The sequence below is a fragment of the Oxyura jamaicensis genome, chromosome 8 (genome assembly GCF_011077185.1).
Source record: "Oxyura jamaicensis isolate SHBP4307 breed ruddy duck chromosome 8, BPBGC_Ojam_1.0, whole genome shotgun sequence".
In the NCBI taxonomy this organism is placed as follows: domain Eukaryota; kingdom Metazoa; phylum Chordata; class Aves; order Anseriformes; family Anatidae; genus Oxyura; species Oxyura jamaicensis.
In genome coordinates, this window is record NC_048900.1 from 25,536,479 (window position 1) to 25,556,349 (window position 19,871).

Below are 19,871 nucleotides of genomic sequence, written 5' to 3' on the forward strand. Positions count from 1 at the left end.
TATTGGCAGACACTACTTCATGATTGCAGCTAATAATGGAACTGTTCCCATTACGTAACCTTTTCCCGTTCGAGGAATTCTTCAAATGAGCATGGTTTATTGAGATTCAAAACAAAACAGGTTATTTACCTAGCAATACTTGAGGGAATAACTAAAAATCTGTAAGTGACTATTAAAAAATACCCTCAACTCTCTTAAGTATATTCAGCACTGAGAGTTACGCCTCATGGACCACAGTATTGTGTTCACCATCTGTTTTCAAGAACCTCTTCAATGTGCCAGTCGTGCAAACTTTTGTTTCTGAGGCACTTGTTTGTGGAGTAGCAGGAATAGTGTGCACTTACACCCCAGTTCAGGGATTTACAGGGCTTGCCATCGTCATTAACAGGAGGTGCAGAGCGCACGCTGGTTTAAGAATTAAAGGAGGCTATACTTTAAGCCTCCTTGCAAAGCTTTTTGTGACTTAGAGAGGTTTCATTCCTTGGCCCCGCGCTGGTGCCTCAGGCGGTGTGGGACGTGCAGAGGGGCGAGCACTGCCGAGCCCGTGCTGCGCTCAGGATGGCCGCCTGCAGGGCACCCCCGAGGCCTTTCCCCTCGGCGGCGCTGACATTTTGGGGCCGGGAATGCCGGCGGGGACACGCCTGGGGCGTTATCCAGCCCCCCGCACTGCGGCACCCGCACGCCTCAGCGAGGGGCGAGCGGGCCGTTCCCGCCCTGCCCTGCTCGCGCCGCGCCTTCCCTCAGGCCGGCGGCCGCCATTCCGCGCCCCGCAGCCAACCGGCGGCCGCTCCGGCCGTCATGCGGGCACCGGGCGGCCGCGGCCTGGGGGGCCCCTTCCCCGCCCCGCCGGAGGCGGCGCTGCCGGGCCGGGCGCTCCGCCAGCCCCGCTCGGCTCGGCTCGGCTCGGCGCAGGGGAGGAATGGCCGGGGTGAGTAGCGGGAGGCGCCGGGTGCCCGCCATGCGGCGCGTCCCCTCCCCGCGGGGGGCTCGGAGCCTCCTGACAGGGAGCCGGGCGCTGCCTCTTCGCCGCCGCCCTGCCCTGGGCACAGCCCCGGGGAGCGGGGCTCGGCCTGGAGCCGTGCTCCCGGCTTCGGGGGGCCACGGGGTTCTGCTGTCGGGACTGGGGCTCGTCGACGAGGTTCTGCGGATGCTTTCAGCGGCGCACCGGAGCCTGTTGGGTCCAAGTGTGCTTGTTTCTGTGAGCACTTGAACAAAACGCCACTTCTGGCTGGTCTTCTGCTGTCTCTTCGCAAGATAAAGTCAAAAAGAGTTCTTTGGGAGGATTATTGGCTTACGGGGCTTTGAGGGCTGTCACAGAAATGATTCCTGTAAGGGTATTTTCTTCAGTGTTGCAAACAGAAACGTGGATGTCTGTCATGCAGAACCACGCAAATAGATCTACGTCTTTTTTTTTTTTTTTTTTTTTTTTTTTTCTGGAATGATGCATGTTTTCTGAGGCTTTGTTCATGTTTTTATGCAATTTCAGATTTTTCATGCAGACCAAAACATGCTCGGTCTGGTGTTTGAGTTCAGAAAGTTAGGCTGTTTTCTTCATAGTACCAAACGTGCATTGGTTAGATGTGGGGAAGTGTGCTGAAACCTGGGGAAATGGTGTGCTGGGTGAGCCAGATCTGCAAAGGGCAGGGAATTAATGCAAGGTGGAGAGGTGAAGTGGTGCCAGGTGCTCTCTGTTCCTATTTAGCCCTGCTAACTTTATTTTTGCCTAAATGCCCTAGTGTTGTTTGTTGGTCTCTAGAATGGAAGTGTTTATTAAACAAATAAAAATAGAAGCTTGTGAAAATTAACTGTGGTCAAGGAACTGTGGAAGAAGTGAGCCTTAAGTGTGTAGAAATGAGTAAAGTGATCCCAGCCGTCCAGAGGGCTGACAGTTAGTAATACTGTATTCAGGTGAAACAAAAATGGGAAGGAAACATTTCAGATAATCTTGTAATCTATTTTTTTCTGAATTTTGAAATTGTATTCTGTTGTTCTGCTTGCTGTGTTTTCCCATGTTCTGATATTGAAAGCTAGATATGTTCAGTTCTTCTGGTACTAGCTTTGTCTATGGTCCTTGAGCAGCAGAAGGTGTGACAGTGCTGGAAGTACCATGCTGAACCCCGCAGCGTTTTGCCCTGTACCTGTCCCAAGACTGGTGTGGTACTGCCAGGTTGGTGGCTTTGTGGTGGCAGCACGTCAGTTGCCCTGCACCCACAAGGGATAAGGGGTAGGGTGTGCATGGTGTAAGATGTGTTGTGGCTTGGGTTTCTTGTTTGCCTGGGCGGAGGTGGGTGATAACATATCTCAAATTTTCTTTTGTTCCTCATCAGAATTTATGTCAACCAGTGATGCCGCCCATTCAAGCAGGGAGTACTTCTGGTCTTCTTTAGTATAAATGTGTAGCTTTCCTCTTCTGTCTTTCAAATCACACCCCAGTGGTACATGCACATTTTGGCTCCAGAGTTCTCCCGTGTGAAAACCGCTCAAAGATAACTTGTGTCTCTTGGGATGACAGTAACATAGCTCTTTTTTTGAGCTGAAGAGTGCAGAACCACTGTTAAAATATGGACCTACTTAAAGAAACACCAGAACTATCTACTTAAAAACCACCAGGAACTAATCCCTTTTCATGCCTTCGAGGAATTCAGGAAAAAAATGGAATAAATTTAAGCATTCTAAAAGGCTGAATGTCTCCATGTGTTCTAGTGGCGCTTTGGTAGCATTAGGATCCTGTTCATAGGAGTCATGCCCACCCTGAGATGGAGGCGTGAGCCTTTTCTTTCTTTCCTTTTTTTAAAATTTCTTTTTGTCTTCTCCTGTTAGCTCAAGCTTTCATGCTCATTCTTGCCTTAGAACCTGTGTCCTGAGATGTACTTTTCCCCATTGTCATTCCAGTGCTGCTAGAGCATCTTGGTAAGTGTCTGAAAGCGACAGCTGAAGAGGCTGTTGAGAACTGCATGAAAGACAACTCCAACTTGATCTTCAAAATAAGTAAATAAGTCAAAATACAGAGCTGAAACTTGCATATTCTACAAATAAGATGTCTTCTGTGCTTTCTGACTAGATAATGACAGAAATAATCCACATTAGAGAGTGTTGAAATATTTGCAGGCTACAAAGGCTTTCCTACCCAAACTTAAGTAAATCCTTGAGGTACTGCCGCAGGCTGTTGCAGGCTCTTCCTGATTTGCCAGTGAATTCTCGGAAGAGACAAAGAACCTGACATGATTGCCGTTAAAGAGGTGTGCCATTTCTTAAAAATAAATAAATAAAAATATCTGTAGCTTGACATCTCCATAATTTGATCAAGAAATTTACTTGGTAGGTAGCAAATAGTAAGGTAAGAAAAGCATATGCTACGAAGTGGATCTGGGATGGTTGCTGTGAAGGGTGATACAGTGGCTTAAATGTTAAGAGTTAGACCATGGCTGCACCGGCAGTCGTTGGTGCTGCTGCTGGAAGCAGTCCTGCCGGGAAAAGAGGGAAAGAGACAGCGCAGCAGGAATGGCTGAATTGGGAACTGGAGTCAGAACGGGCCCAAATTAAAACTGCTTTTCCTGCTGCCCTCCCTTTCCTCGTGCAGTTTTAACCCGGGTTAGTTTCCATGCTGAGTTGACTCTGTGGCAGGGCAAACCTTTGTGCTGACTCCAAAGAGCAGAGTAAAGGGGGGAGTAAACAGCAGGGGAGCCAATGTGCTTCTGGTGCAAAGTGCTGGTGGAATGGTGCTGCTAGCTGTTCCCTTGGCCTCCTGTTAACCACTGTCTGGGGTGATGAGCTTCTTAAAGCTGCAAACACAAATAAAAGATAGAATAAAACTTTATTATGAATTTCTCATAAGTAAATGATCTTGTTACTCATTGGCTTTCAAACACTGTTTCTAGTATGAGTCAAGAATACTTGCAGAAGACTCAGAACAGTGTTCTTTAGATTAGGAATATATTGAACATAGACGTTTAAAGCCCTGGTGGGAGGGCATAGAGTTAACAGACATGCTGCCCTTTATCAAATTTTGCTAAAAAAAAGTTAGGATACTGAATAAGCAAAGTAGTGCATTTGAATTTTCTGCATCCAGAAAATGAAGTAGGTACGTTACTGGGATTCTAGGATATATGTAGCAGTTGTAGTATTTGTTACAAGTATTTTAGACTTGCAACTTCTGCTTTAAAGACAGTTTTGTATCTGCATGTAAATACTTCTGTTTTTTGAACTCCTTATGTTGACCCATAAGATAGGACAGTATCTATAGCCTCATAAAGTCTTTGCTAACCTTTTTTTTTTTTTTTTTTTTTAAAGCACAATATTCTGACTAGTTGGAAGGCTCATAGGCCTTCCAGAGCTCGTGCAAGTTTGGTTTTGAACTCAATATGGGTATATTGTGAGCTTTTAATAGAGCTTGAAAATCTAGCAGAGGAAAAAATGTGGTTGTTGTGGTCACAACTAAAAGACAAGACAGTACCGTTGCTGAGTGGCTTACTAGCTACCCTGTCCTGTCTTCCGTTTTGTGTTGGTGGTTGTTGCAGTCAGTGTCCTCTGCAAAGTCAGCCATGCTGTAGGCAGGGCAAACATCTCTGGTGGGGTGTTGAGAGTGAACTGAGAACACTTGCTTCTCTAAGCTGACTTTCACAAACTTGGTTGTTGCACTTGGAATCCTAATTAGATGAATAATATAGCAAAAATATCTTCACAAAGATAACAAAGCCTGCTCTGGACAGCTTTCTCTTTCCTTCCCACAGTAAAGCTATTTCAGAAGGACAATGCTTGTCAAGTCTTTGCTGTTGCCTCCATCTTTTTCCTTGTTTCCCTGCCTTCACTGCAGTTCGTTTTCCACAGAGGTCCTTATTGGAACGTTTATTTGAGAAATACATTCAAATTTTTCTGTTGCCCTTCTTCAAAGGGTGATGACATTTTTTCATCCCATCCTATTTGAAAGAACTAGCTTAGATTAGGCTGGAATTACTTTTTGGCATGGACAAATTTTGAATACAAATGTGTTAGTGGTGTGCCTGACTTCTAATTTGTAGGACACAGGAACAACATAAAATCCCTCAGTGCTAGCAGTTCTGTAAGGAAAATAAGGCTCATAACATGTCTATCTTTTAATTGTTTTATATTTTGCTATTGCCCTGCAGTTTACCCCCTCCCAAAAAGGGATGTCTATGAAGGAAATTACTCTGCAGGACTCCTAGCATGAGATTTCTTTACTTAATCCCAGAGCAGTGTGCAAACCCATTGCTAGGATAGCCGTGTGTTACTGGGTGTCATGCTGGTCCCACTGCAGACTGTTAAGGGGGTTGGTCAGCGCACTGCTGGGCCCCGCTTTCTCCTCCCTACCTACAAGGGAATAACAAAACAAAGAGCCCTCTGTGGCCTAGTGTTTAAACTTCTGGTGTCTCCTAAAGGGGAAATCTCAGAAAATGGAGGAGGGTGTACTGGGTCTGGCTGGGATGTTAACTTTACCTGCAGCAGCCCATGCAGTGCTGCGCTCTGTACTTGTAGCTAGAACAGCAGTGGGATCACACTGGTGTTGTGTCTGCTGCTGAGCAGTGCTGGCACAGCATCAGGACTCTCTCTAACCCTCCTAGGGGGTGGGAAAAAAGTGAGTGAGAAACATCACCAGGGCAGCTGACCTAAACCAACCAAAGGGATATTCCATACCATATGATGTCCCACTCAGCAATAAAAGGTGGAAAAAGGAAGAAGAGGGGAGGGGTGGGCTCTCGTTGCGAAAACGTCTGTCCTCTTCCCGAACCCCGGCTACGTGCGTTGAGGCCCTGCTTCAAGGACGTGGTCAAGCATCGCTCATTTGTGGGAAGTAGAGAGTAATTTCTTTCCTCTGCACTTCCACATAGCCTTTACTTGTTTTGTTTTGTTATTCCCCTTCCCCCTCCCTCTTCCCCCTTCCCTTTTCTCCCTTTAGTTGAATTGTTTAATTAATAATAATATTTCCTTAATAATATTTTTTTCTCTCTAATTAAATTATCCTTATCTCAACCCGTGAGTTGTTCTTTCCTTTACTTCTTCCCCTCCTCATCTGAGGAGGGGGAGTGAGCAAGTGGTTGTGGTGTTCAGCTGCCTAGCAAGGTAAAACCACCACAGAGAGGGATGGGGAAATAAGGGGGAGGAATGCCATTTTAATGATTTATGTTTTCTGCATGCTGCTTTTCATATATGGGATCCTTCATGGGGAGGAGTGAAATACCAAATGTGTTGTTATGGGAGGTGGCAGGCAAACTAGAAGTTTCTAACTTTCCTGCTTTTGCAGGTACTTCATCTGGTAATACCACTATTAATTTCTTAATGATTGTATTAACACAGAGTAGTTGTTATTTGAGGGAAATAAAGTGTACCTATTGACAGGTATAGTTATTCAATGGAAAAAACAGGTTATATTACTTTGGATTAGTACTTCCATTAGGAATTTGTATTTCTGAAGATCTGAAACACCTTGGGTTTCTTCTTTTTCCTTTTGTAATTTGAAGCTACTTACTCACAGCGTAACTTCAGCTGGAAGTGACCGACCACTGGAAGTGACTTGGTCCAAGCCCATTCTCACCCAGCACCAGCTCCTAAGTTAGACCAGCTTGTCCAGGGTCACATCCAGCTGGGTTTTGAACTCTGCCCTGTGAGGCGGAGGCTCTGTGATCTTTACAGGTAGCCCTTCTGTCAGTTTATGGATAGGTGAGCAGCATATAATGCAGGTTTCTCATAAAAACTAGATTGCTGGTTCAGATACGCAGTGTCCTATGTTACATCTTTAACAAGCTGTTAAATGCCATTCTGGTGACTCTGCTCACCCACTTCTCTTGAAGCCTCATTTCCTATGTGCCAGACAAGAAAGAGAGAGGGGAGGCAAGAGAAGGGGCCCCCTTTTTTTCCTCTACTGTGTCTTTGGGTGACCACGTAGCAAAGAAATAGGATGCCATTCAAATCTGTTGTTTGTGTACCTGCTGCTGCTAAATTAGTGTTGGGTTTGAAATACTGATTTTTTTATTATTTATACAGCATGTCCTGTGCTATTGCTAATCTTTTTTTTTTTTTTAACTTTCCAGTTGTCTTTTGTCTTCGAATGTTAAGCCCTGTGAGGACTTAAAATTATTACCCTAATCTCCTATAACAAAGGCAGTAAATTTGCTCAGTAGGTTAGCAAATTTCACCTCAGTCATCTTTATACAGGTCAAGGGCAAACTAGTGAAATGCTGCAGCTTTAAATATCCATAACTTTTTTCGAATTTTTGTAGTTCGCTTCTGTGCTGTCAGCTTAGTTTTATGGCTGTCTCTTTATGTTGGCTGAAATTTTAACTTTCTAATTGAACTTTTTAGGACATGGCTTTCACTCTGTATTTGATGTAGATGCCTGTTCAGTTGTAACACTTCATCTTTTAATCAGGTTTTCCTTAAGTGTTAGGTGGAAATTAAAGAATGGCATTTTATTTTTAAGTCACCACTTAAATACTAGATTGTTGCATGATAATAGCCTAAGATTGACGGCTGAAAGATGCAGATTGCACCATAAGCTGTGTTGCTACATTCAGTACCTTCAGCAGAAACTTTCAGTGTAGTTCATGTGGTTTTTTACCTCCAGGAATTTTTAACTGAGCATGCCAGACCATTTGCTGATATAATGGTGCAGCCTACTAGCTGTACGGGCAATTCTTACTTCAACAAGGGAATGGAATACCAATTTCATACAGTGTTAGCTCTAGTTTCTGTGAGTTTTAAATTTGACAAGTTAGGGGGAGTGTCCAAAGTTTCCTGGTTGGGAGAACTCTCCCTCCTGTCCATTAGGTCCAACACTACTGGGTGTTTTTATGTCTCTTTTTTTCTTGGAGTAGTCAAAATGATTGCTTTATTTTCTTCTTTCCTTGTCCACTTTTCAAACAATGTTTTAAAATGTGTCCAGAATGGGCTGAATAGTGCCGGGTAAAGGTTTTGGGTTTTAATGCTCGTTTACAGACTTATTGGTATGTTCCTGTAGAACTGTTGTCAAGATCTGGGTGTTCGTCTGTAGCACAGCTTAAGCTATGGCAATGAATAAATACCCTCTGAAGTCAGTATATGGTTTTATATTTCAGGGTGTACACGATAATATGCATGCATCATGACAAACTTGAGTAAGAGCAAGTCATTCCTCTATTGCATGCAACTGCTCCCGCTTCTGAAGAGCTGTCAGTAAAGCTCTCAATTAATAAGACAGCCCATTATCATACAGAAACAAAAATAAATTATCTGCATTGACAAAGCAGATAATGTCAAACATTTTATGGTAATGTGGAATTTTACAGGTATGAATTGCCTGTCTTCCCCCATAGAAATGTTTTTCCCATACACTTTGATCTTTACATATTCAGACCTAGGGGATTCTCATCAGTCAAAACTGCACAGCTGATGGCTTCTTAAGAGCTTGAAGTTATACATCATATTTTAGATCAGTGTCATCCTTTATCTTTCCCTCTGTCCCCTGTGTTGAACTTGCATTGTACAATTTTACAGGCCAGGAGTGCTTTAATACTTGTTTAGAAGTTTGATTTGCATTTAAAATATTATATAAGTAAATGTTAAATATGTTTACATAGCAAGGGTGTGTGAAGCCAGTAGTAATCAATTTCAAGAATCCTCTCCCTTTTCTTTCCTGTAATTAGAGATGTGGTAGCCCGGTGGGAGTTTGTTCAGGTCTTTACTCCATTTATCAGTTTAAATGTGGGGAACATGTTATTTGTAGAAGTGTGCTTTGAATTTTACATTATAAAGGGAAGTAAATTTACAAGTAAAAAAACAGAGAAGTAAACATTCTCATGGCAATGCTATTTTGCCCTTGTTGGTATTTATGCAATGAAATGTAATAAATCAAACCCAGTGCAGAAGACGCAAATCTCTGCAGCTCTAAAGGGACAAGGGCAGACAGGAGTAAGTAACCAGTTCAAATTTTTTGCAGTTTAAAGGCAATCCTGTATTTAAGAACAGGTTTATTTTGTACAGTTCTTCACCGACATGCTCTGAGATGAGCTATATTGTATTTACAAATGTTCTGTTTGAGGTGTGAGGAGTCCAGTCGTGTACTTGGGTATGGTTTTGTCACAAGGCAGCCTTCAGAAAACTGAATTCTCCTTTATATTTTCCAAATAAACTTTAATTAGTGTAATTTAAGGAGATTTTTTTTTTCCAATTATAAGTCATGAAATGCTCTGCTGTGTGGTGACTATACCCACACTGAAAATGTGCAGCAATATGCTGTTACTGATTTAGCTGCAAATAGAAGACAAATCTGCTCAGCTGTGTGCCTGTGTTTATACATTGCAGGCAAGGCAACATTTTATCAGCCACTTGGCAGTCAAAACCATATTGCTGTTACATTTTTTTTCCCCCCCAAAATACTCTAATTATATATTTGATTTTTTAAATTTGTTTGTTTTTCTCTCCAGGGTGTCGATTCAGCATTTGTTCCTACTGTTCATGATTTTGATAAGAAACTTACGGAGGCAGATGCTTACTTACAGATCTTGATAGACCAATTAAAGGTAAGTTATCTGAGTTGTACATTTGCTGTATTGTGAGTCTGCTTGTCAGTGTGGATTTCAAGGTCTGCCCGAAAGGAAGCTCGACAGAGGGAGAAAGTCATGTTTTATGCTTTGCACGTGCTCTGGTAAACATGGGAGGCAGAGGGCTGATCTGGCTGAGCTGAATGCGAGCTGGAGGAAACATACCTTTACAATATGTCAAAATATGTTAGAATTTTCTCTTTCTTGATATCTTAGGATGTTATATGAAGTGTTAACTACTTGTGAAATAAAGATTTTCAGTAGAATAAGAAAATTGAAAGTTATAATAGGCTAAAAGCAGAATGAGCTGAAAATGGCATTCTCTTTCTCCTAGAGTAGATCTTGGTATTATTAAAATAGAGCTAGAAAATCAGAATGAATCAAACTCATTTTATAGAATGACAATGGCTGAAACATTCTTTTGTATATGTAACTGCATGGAAATGTCAGATTACGTAAGTTTTGATTTTTAAACAAATTGTCTTACTCATAGCATTTTAGAATTCATCTTGAGGAAAGTTTTGTCAAGAAATATACAACTGCAGTTGCAGACAGTTTCACTTTGTTGCAGCAGTGATAGAAAAACTGTTCTTTGTCCTTGAGTAAAAAATATTCTGTAGAAGTTTGTATGTGTATTTTAAGAGTAGGTGGGGAGGTAAGGGATGATAAGGTCATATCTCACAGAACTCACCTTGTTGAGAAAAACAAAGTTTTTGCTGCTGGTTAGAACACTTTTTCCCATGACTAAGCAGGTTAAAATTGCTCGTGGGATTTCTTTAATTCTGCTGGTTTGGATTTTTTTTTCCCCCGATACAATGGACAAGTACTGTATGTGGGATATTCAGCAAAAAATCAGTTGCAGAGGAGAGTGGAGGGGGGGAGAACGCAACAACAGAAATGGAGGTGGGCAAAGAGGTGCAAGCAAAATTCAAAGCCAAACTGCAAAGACTTGATTTGGGAATTAGCTTTAACTCCTTTTCCAAGGCCATCTGGCAGGAGTGTACGACAGAAGCATGCCTCCCTGAAGGAAGGTACTTAAATCTAATGCCTTAAAATTTTGTTTCAGGCCAACTGGGGGGAGGGAGTATAGGAATTTAATTAATAAGGTAAGAAAAGCAAATTTGAGGATGTTCAGAGACCATGGAGAGAGAAAAGAAGTGAGCCCTCAAGAGAAAGGGGAGCTATGAAGCAACTAAATCGTAGGCAGGCAATTGAGAGAAGAACTCCAGTTTATCACTCAAAAGTGCAGCCTCTTTTCTGAGCAAGGGTGTGGGTATGATGAACTTCTGAGTGTTACCCTTTATCATATTTTTTCCTTGAACAGCTTGATGGTTAATGGTTATTTGTATGTGCACCTTAGCACGCTCTCAAAAGCAATTTTAAGCTGTTTCAGCTCAGTCTGTATTAAGTACATATGCAAGTTTTCCAGTAAGAATTTGCTTCACTTTATTTAGCTGCTTGTAATATTCCACTTTTAATAACATAAATAAAGCTAATGCTGTGAAGTCGTTTTCTAAAGAAGGGCTTACAAATCTGAAATGATTTGAATCATGTACCTGAGTAAGAAGGTTCCTGGAAGTGTTGATAAGGATCGAGGCTTTTTTGGTAAGCACTTTGTAAGTCACAAAGATCTTTGCAGAAATAAAAGAAAGGCAATTCAATGTGTTCTGATGAGTTACCTTTTTGTTGAAACCGTGGTAGAACCGCGACAGCTTGCGCTGTGGGGAACTAGCCTCAGGAGCTGGGACTTTGTCTCTTGCAGGATGCCATGATGTACAAAATGAGTTACAAGCTTGTTACATTATGAATACTGTAAAGAAATTTTCAGCAAAAACTGCTTTGAGTCATAAAACCGAAATCATATAACTTTATTAAATGCCTTTTGTTCTGAAATTTCAGTGATTCTGGCTAATAGTGTATGGCAATAAAACAGCATTTTCACAGGTATCTCTTGTTTTCAGGTCTTTGATGAAAAGCTACAGAACTGCAAAGATGACGAACAGAGAAAAGCAAGTACATTTTGTCTTAAATACTGCTTATTTTGCTTGCTCTAGGTGTTGTTTTTTTTTGCATCACTAGACGAGATATTTAAATATTCTTGTCTATTTTCAGATCCCTCAAGTTGTCAAAATCACTAAAAGCAATTTGAATAACATAACATTATAACCTGTGTTGTGAGTAGGTGGCAAACTGAATTTTTTTGGTAATGCTAGGTGTTACGCTTATAACATTTTAAAAAAATATATCAGTCTGTAGGAAGCAATTTCTCCTCTGTTGTCCAACTGTAACACATTTTAACTTAAGTTTTTTAAAAAATCATAGATTTATTTTTAACCTTTTTCAAGGATTAATGTTGAATGTGTTTGTAGGAATAGCAAACCTGTTCTAAGGGGAAACAAAATTAGCACCAGGAGTTGTGTATTTCATATGTCTGCATCCTGTCCAGTTCTGTGACAAGCATGCGACCTGTTGGAAGTCTAAGAATACCAGATTTCATTTACCTTAGGTGAGGATGCCCAAAAATTTAATTTGCTACCTGGAGAGCATAACCATTTTAGTGAGGTTGTAATTCACTTAACTGGTCTGGGGGTGTGCGCATTTATTTTTTTTGTATCCCCTCCCATTTCAAAATCACGTCTGTACATCAGAATTCAATCATCGTGCTTAAGAAAGGTTAGCACATACCTTTGGTAGTGTGGGTTTGGCATAAAGTTGTGTGCTAGTTTTTGTACATTGATCTGTGTGGTGTGGAGGAAGAATTTCTTTTTGAAGGATTTATTGCTGGAGAGGTTTTTTTTTTTGTTTTTTTTTTTTTCAGTAAACATAGTAATTTTAGTATCATAAAGTAGCAGTATTTTATCTTAGTTATTCCCCCCCCCATTTTGCTTGTGGCAAACAAGCTGATTTTTTTCTTGTTGTTTGGTTTAATTTTTTAAAAGCTTGGTCCTTTCTGTGACTAGTTTACTTCTTTAAAATGGCTGTGACCTTTCATGTGTTATGCATCTTGTTTAATCCATTATCGTGGCATCTGAGGGACTTTACAACCAGAGGTCTTTCTGGGTTTCAGTTGTATGCACAGCCTTGAAGAACAGCTTTGAAGTTCAGGCGTTCTCTGTGTAAGTGTGTTTAGTCTCCAGACAACTGATCAAAAGAGAAGATCTTTAAAGGTTCTGTATTTTTCCTTCTGTCCTTCTTACTGGGAAGGATTCTCCTTCAATTTTGACCTCTCTCCAGATGCTGCTTTGCAGATCAGGCAGTTTTGTTTTGTTTTTTCCCTGTGACAGTGTGCCTAATCCGTAGAGACTTTCTGCACGTAGTGCTGATTTCTTTGTCTCTGCAAGGTGTCTATGGAACAGACAGGTTGGCTTTGTAGAGAAGGGAACAGGCTGATTTAGAAGAGGTCAGCTTCCCTGGGTTTAAAATGTTTCAGTGTTGCTATTACTATAGATTCCACTTACTCTGTTAAAAATGAAAGAGACCTGGCAGAACTCTTCTATGATCATGTCTTTTCCTGGACTGAGGCAGCTAAGAGGCTTTTTGCTACCATATTTAGCAGTTTTTCTGTTTGTTTATGTAAACACGGTTCAGCTGTCAGGCTGAAGGCTGGTCTAACCTGCAGGATACTGCCATCCAACCCATCATCTTTTCATCTGAGGAAACAAGATTTGGATATTATTTGTGTGGTGTGCGTTTCCCAAATAGCGGTGTGCTGTTTGCTGCAGCTGTTCGTGGCCGGGCATTGAAAACCTGAGCTCTTGTTTTTTGCAAGAGCACTGGACAGAACATTAGACATATTTTGTCTTTTGAAGATGATGATACAGGATGGGGTACAGGTGTTTGAGATGCATCAAGATCTCTTGGATATTTTTTTCTCAAGCATGGTAATCTGTTGGATTTGGAAGAAGATGTAGACTTGATGAATTGTGAAGGCTTTGAGAAAACTGTGGGAGAAGCGTAACCCAATCAAGCTCTTTGGCTCACATTGAGTAGGTTTTGTGAAGTCAATCCAAGGCTGAGCGTAGAGATGTAGGTTGCAATTCCCCACTTCTGCCCAATTCGGCCGCTTCTTTTAGTCAGACAGGCTGATGCAATTCTCTGTAGCCACATGGTTATCGAATTAGGCAAAAATCTTGATCAAAGAAATAAAATTAGTTTTCTATTGGAGCACCAGTGGCTTCATAAAAAATGAGATGTCAAGGAGGTAGGTGCAAATAGCAGTAAGTAGATGGAGCACTTTCAGTGGCAGCCTGCAATTTGATTACGTGCAGCTTGTGGCTGTGTTCTGCAAGTGTAAATTGATTTGGAACAAAATTATTTTCCTTATCCGAGGTTCATTTTTGCAAGGGACACATATAGAAAATAACATATTTCTGCAGGAAATTGATATTTAATTTGAGAAGGTGTATATTTATTGCCTAAAACTAGGGAAACTGTCTTATTTACACTTGGTCTTAATTGGTATTCAAAGAATAGGGATATTGAACAGAAAGTTGAGATACCTCGTAGTAGCAAATGTGGTTTTTTTTTTTTGCTTTTATTTTTGTCTATTTTTTTTACTCCTTCTTTTACCTGTTTATGATTTTACTTACAATTAAGTATTTTCTAAAAGATCTATGTTTAATGCAAGTTTAAACAAACGAGAGCCTAAGCACAGACTTTGCAGGATAGTGGCAGTGTGCATACACAGCAGTGGGGTACTGTACGATCACTGAGAAGAGGTACGAGTATTCCCCAGCTGTCTCCTCCAAACCAACTGCTTTTGTAAACGTGCTGAATTTGAGTGGTTTTGTAGCTTGTTTTTCTCTCCCTAGTGTCATGTTTATAGCATGTTTGTGTGAGATCTTACAGGAGGAGAGACTCCATGAACTTCATTTTATGGCTGCTTGCTTCACCGGTCTGGAATAACACTTGGCTCATGAAAATACAGAGACTTCCTTATCACTGCTTGCTTAGCCCTAAAGAACAGGGCTGGTGCCCTTTAGAAGGGTCTTCACAGGGACTGAGTTTGTCTGTCTTCCCTGCATTGTTCTCGTAATTTTGTGCACGTATCAAGAAGACAGTGCTCCAGTTCCATGTGTTATGTTCTTGCAGCGTAGCTCTTGGGCATAAATGTGGAAAAAGAAATTGGATTAATGCATAATGTTACTATTTAGGTTGGCCTCCTCACAAAAACTTCATTTCTGTAGTGCTAAAAAATATATGATTGCATAATTTGTGGGTAGGCCTTGGTAAGCAGATGACCTGAGTTTTACCCCATCTCAGATCTTCTTTCTGACCTTAGAGAAGTTACTGTGTCTGTACCTGTGTGTAAAAATAGCAATGTCTTCATTAGTCTGCTCTTGGGAAGATTACAGATGGACTGGAGGAAAGCAGTGTGACCAAATGATATTGCATGGCCTGTCATTGCTTCCAGACTTTCAACAGTTAGCAGTGAAGGGAACAAGATACTAATTTACCTGGTGTGTAAATATTGTAAGGAATTATTAAAAAAAAAAAAGGTAAAGAATAATCAAAGCTGCTGATGTCTGCCTACAGTTGGCTATAAAGCCTTGAGCCTGAATGATTCATTTCAGCAGTTTAGTCTTTCAGCTGACAAGAGTTGTGTGTTTGGTACATCACCCATTCTATTTTGGCACCCTAAGGCTCAAACTTCACTGAACTGCTGTCATTACATTGCAAATGCTTTTTTTGAGTAGACGTTCATAAAGTTTGGACTGGGAGATGGACATGGAAAAATAATAAAGGAATTAGTAGCTGTTGGCATATTTTGCTGCTTGATGCAGTTTCCTAGATGACTATGGTCCAGCCTTCCTGTGGGAAAGGAAAAGGTGGCTATTTGGCCACCTCTTGCCAATTAATCATAGACTAGAGGTTGAAGGAAATCAACAGCATCCTTATGAATAGTGTATGGAACAGAGTATAACTGATTTTTTACCCCAGGCATTGACTGGGAAGCCGTCACCGCATTTTTATCCACAGAAACTGAGGTTATGAATCTACAAGAATAAATAAGATGCATGCTGCTCTTAGTGGGGTAGAATTTGGCTTGCAATGCTGTGTGGGGAGAAATAGCTCCTTTACATACTTTGATTACTGAAGAATCATAAAGACTGATTCAAGTCACATGAGACATTCATATTAATCAAAACAAAGGGGTCCTGTAATTGAATTAGTACAGGATAAACGCTGAGTCCAATTTACTAATTTTGCCTTCAGCAGATAGACACAGACATCAACAGGATGCATATGCTTCTTAGATAAGTCATGCCTTTGTGTACAAAGGCATGCAGATGCCTTTTGCATGCCTGAAGTGCAATTCCACACAGGAAATATTTATGAGCAGTGGTTCCAGATAAGGTTAAGCAGGCAGGTTTCCAGGTGCATGAACTGTAGGTTTAGAACGATCAATCGGCGTGCACTGTTATTTTTCTGTGATATTTTTTTAAACTGCTCAACAGTACTTACTGCACTTGAATGATGGTAAACTGGCTGTTGCACTGTGCTGCTTTCAGTACACTGCATTAGAGTAGTGTAGTTAGAGGGAATCTTCCTACTGAAATTCATTTTTGTTACTGTTAATGTTATGCAGAGGCAAGGTGTGAACCTCAGTGGGTAAATGTGTAACATCACTGCTCCAAAACTCCTAACCTTGTTGTCTTCAAGCTTTAATTGTCAGCTTGATCTCTGTCTTTTCAATTACAAAATGAAAATAATGTCTATATATAGAAATAGTCTTTATCATGTTGTTTTTTTTTCCTTGTTTAATAAAAAATATAGTATTTGTACAGTATTTAGGTCGAACTAGATGCTGGAAATTCTTTCTTTAACCACACTGTTTGGATTTTTCTTTTACAGAAAATTGAAAACCTCAAAGAAACCACCAGTGTAAGTTGCTTAATTTTTTTAAATACTACATAGACTCTGAAAAGTCACCTTGTTTTCTCATGGAAAATTCTAAAGTTTGTTAAAGAAAAGTGGAATTTTTTGTTAGCTGTACAAGAGGAAGTTGGTATTTATTTTGCTTTCTTGAAGGATGAAGAATTTTCAAACTTCATAGTCAGAGCTGGAGTAAAAGATCCTTTAATTTCACAAATTCCAGGCAGAAAACTGTTTGTGAGCAGTCTGTCTTTTGGTCAGATTTCAGCTTTGTGTCTTAGTTCCATAGAAATTTGAAACTGAAAGAGAAACTTTACCTTTTGATAAATTCACATTTTTTCCAGCAGAAACTTCTGATAAGAAGACGCTCCTTATCACAGATACGCTCTTTAGAAGAGGCACATGATATGGATCTCTTCTTAACTCTATTAACACTGAAAACTTGCTTCCCCTTCTGATCTTTGAAAACTTTTTATTTGATGTCATTGTCTACAAGGAAGAGCATGGATGCTTTGCTCAAAGAAGGTTCCTTTCTGTCCTTCTGTCTGGTTTGTTCCATCCCTTCAGTTCATTTTTTCAGACATCTACTTCGGAATGAGTGTTGAGATGTTTTTCTGTATCTATGTTATTGGAACTGGGTCTGGTCTTCTTGCAAGATTTTCCTCTTGTACTTGCTGCTAAGTTTGATGTCTGGTGGCCTTCTCATCAGCTTGGCTTATGCAGTTCAAAGCTACTTGTCTGCTCGAGGCCTCTTCCAATCCTTTCCCAGTATTTCTTCACGTCCAATAAGTGATAGGGATGTCCTGTTCCTGTAACTGTTGTGGAAAACGACCGCTTTGCCTTGAATTAATTTTCTTTGAGTTCTGACAAGTCAGTATCCTCCTCTCCAGTTAAAGTTTGTTATTGCTATACTATTGTAGGTTTTTAAAAAAATCTTTCTCGCCTTACCACTTCTGTTGAGTCTTTTACAGGATCTGTTTCTTTCTTGAATACCTCTGAACTCTCTCACAGCACTGATTTATCTGTCATCTTCCATTGCGGGTCTCATCTTCCTTCCTCAGCTGTCCATTGCTTGAAGTAATGCTGAAAGGATTACCCAGGGCAAGGGGAAAATCTCTGGACAATGTGGATTTCAAGGAGCACAGTATAGGGTCAACGTGGGCCCCACTGGATTTTGATTTCTTTTGGCAGCTCTCAGATCAGACCAAGGCTAGCTCCCGTATAGCCCCATCCCAATGTGTGCTCTGGTTTCTAGGAATCAATATTAGGACCAGCATTGTAACATCAAAGCAGCAGCCTGGGTCTGGTGATGTATGCAGATGTACGTCTAGCATCTTAGAATCATAAAATCATAGAATAGCCCAGGCTGGAAGCAACTCCTGAAGACCTGTAGTTCAACCTCATGCTTGGAGCAGGGACAGCTAGAGCAGGTTGCTCAGGACTTCATCCAGCTGGGTTTTGAATAACTCCAAGGACAGACTGCAGTCACTCTGGGCAGCCTGTTCGAAGTGTTTGATCATCCCCACAGGGGGGGAAAAAAAAAAAAGTGCCAAGTCTTTTTTTGTACTTGCCCTGAAGTGCTGTATGGGCTCAGACAGCTCTCTGGGAGTCTGCTGGAATTCAGCAGAGCTTATGAGTGCTGATGAACTGTGAACCAGTGAACCAGACCTTTGCTGCTTTACCCAGGACGTTGGGACAGGTAATGGCTGTGGCTCTGTCCTGTCACTTGTGCCCAGCATGGACAAAATGCAACCAGCATGGCCCAAGCTAATTCAGCGTAGAGCCCTTGGTTTTCAGGAAGCATGCTGCAGAAACACATCAGCCAACTCTCTTTCTCAGGAAGACAAACTTTCTTGCTCATTCCTTTATTTTCTGTTTCCCCATTTTGTCATCCCAGATCTCTCTATATGCTGATGCTAATGTTTTCCAGTGTTCCTTCTTCATACTTTCTGTCCCTTCTGCCCTACACGTTCAGCTCTTTCTCAGGGACTCTGCTGTTCTCCTGTGACTGTTATTTTCTGTGAAGTATCAAAACTTACATTGTCTAGTCTTCTGTAGAATTCCCATTATCTTAATCCTAGTTTGTTCTCTTTCCCCCTTATCTAAAACTTACAGAGAGAACTTGTCAAGTATGTAAATGAGGGGTACCTCTAATTAAAACTAAAGGAATTAGTACTGCATAAATGCATTAGACCAACCACTTGCTCAGGATTTTCCTTCTTGAAATAGTCTTTGAAAGTTTGAAGCTGACTTCTATTTCTCTCTGGCATCCTGTGTTCTATGTGGCTTTTGGAAACTTCAGTGGGGGGTGGAGGGAGGGAGAGCAGGGATTCTGTGGAAGTGAGTGTTCACTGTTCACCAAATATTGCCATTAATATTCTATGTAACTAATTAAAATACTAGTACATACAAAACATTATATCATGCTGAATACGTTTTCCTGTTTTCTCTTGTTTTCTTAGAGCATGGTAGAATCAATAAAACACTGCATTGTGTTGCTACAGATCGCTAAAGTAAGTATGCTTTAAATCATATTGAATTTTTATTATACGGCATTAATCTGTGTGAGGACTTTTTTTCCCTCTGACATTTGAAATCTAAGAGTGCACCCTCTGTGATCCAGGACGTATGTCCAAAAAATGGTATCCGTTGATTTCTGCTACTGCTTTAATAAAGTGTCCGAAATACTGAGTTCCACAGAAGACAGTTGTGTCAGTGTTCCTGTTGACAGTAGTGGTGATGACGAAGCTTTTTTTTTTTTTCCATTAGATAGAAACTTTCTTTTGCAGTTTTCAGGCTAAGTCAGACCTTCAACAAATGTAAGGGTAGCAGAATTTAAACTTGATGGAACTAGCTGCTCTTTGTTTCATTTAAGGATGTGACTAGCATAAATAGGAAAAGGGAAAGTGGTGATGTTATTAACCTGAACTGGTCTGTCAAGGTTTTTAACAGGACTGAAGTTCTTCACCATGTTGGAATTTCTTGAAATAAGTTGCATGGTTTGAGAATGCAGAATGGTAATGTACTTAGGCTTTTCACTGTAATATTTTGTTAACTTTTGTAATTCTAGTGAGAATTCTTTTTTTTTTTTTTTTTTTTTTGGTCAAGTTCTGCTCTTACAGGGCTTTATGTACTGAATTTAGGATATGTTAATTAAAAGATGCTAATTTATATGTCAGGAGTGAAGGAAGGCAGTGTTTTGCAAAAATACATGCTTTTTGAGAATTTAAGACTATTAGAACACATTCTGATTTATTCGGGAATAGGTATAGGTTCTTCTTTTTGCATTCTAGATTGATCTTTTCATAGCTTTCAAATACAATACTGTTGTTTATCGACATTCTAGATACCATATATACTTTTGCAAAATTTGGAGGCTAGTGAAAACTGAAGTATTTGGAACCTTGCCGGATCAGGTTCCTTTGGAGGTAGAAGTCATTACATATCGTTGCATATTTTTGT

General features: G+C 40.6%; 1 protein-coding gene across 4 annotated transcripts in view; it reads left to right on the top strand.

The window, feature by feature from the left end:
* Positions 1 to 19,871, top strand: part of OSBPL9 (oxysterol binding protein like 9) — a 52,747-nt gene that overhangs the window by 17,185 nt on the left and 15,691 nt on the right. For 3 of the 4 annotated variants that reach the window (XM_035332628.1, XM_035332629.1, XM_035332630.1), the window contains 4 exons: positions 9,417 to 9,512; positions 11,495 to 11,542; positions 16,389 to 16,418; positions 18,872 to 18,922. In XM_035332628.1, the coding sequence (XP_035188519.1) occupies positions 9,417 to 9,512; positions 11,495 to 11,542; positions 16,389 to 16,418; positions 18,872 to 18,922 (225 nt within the window). Of the gene's footprint in view, positions 1 to 780; positions 929 to 9,416; positions 9,513 to 11,494; positions 11,543 to 16,388; positions 16,419 to 18,871; positions 18,923 to 19,871 lie in introns of those variants that run through there. The other variant, XM_035332631.1, reaches the window with a different exon arrangement.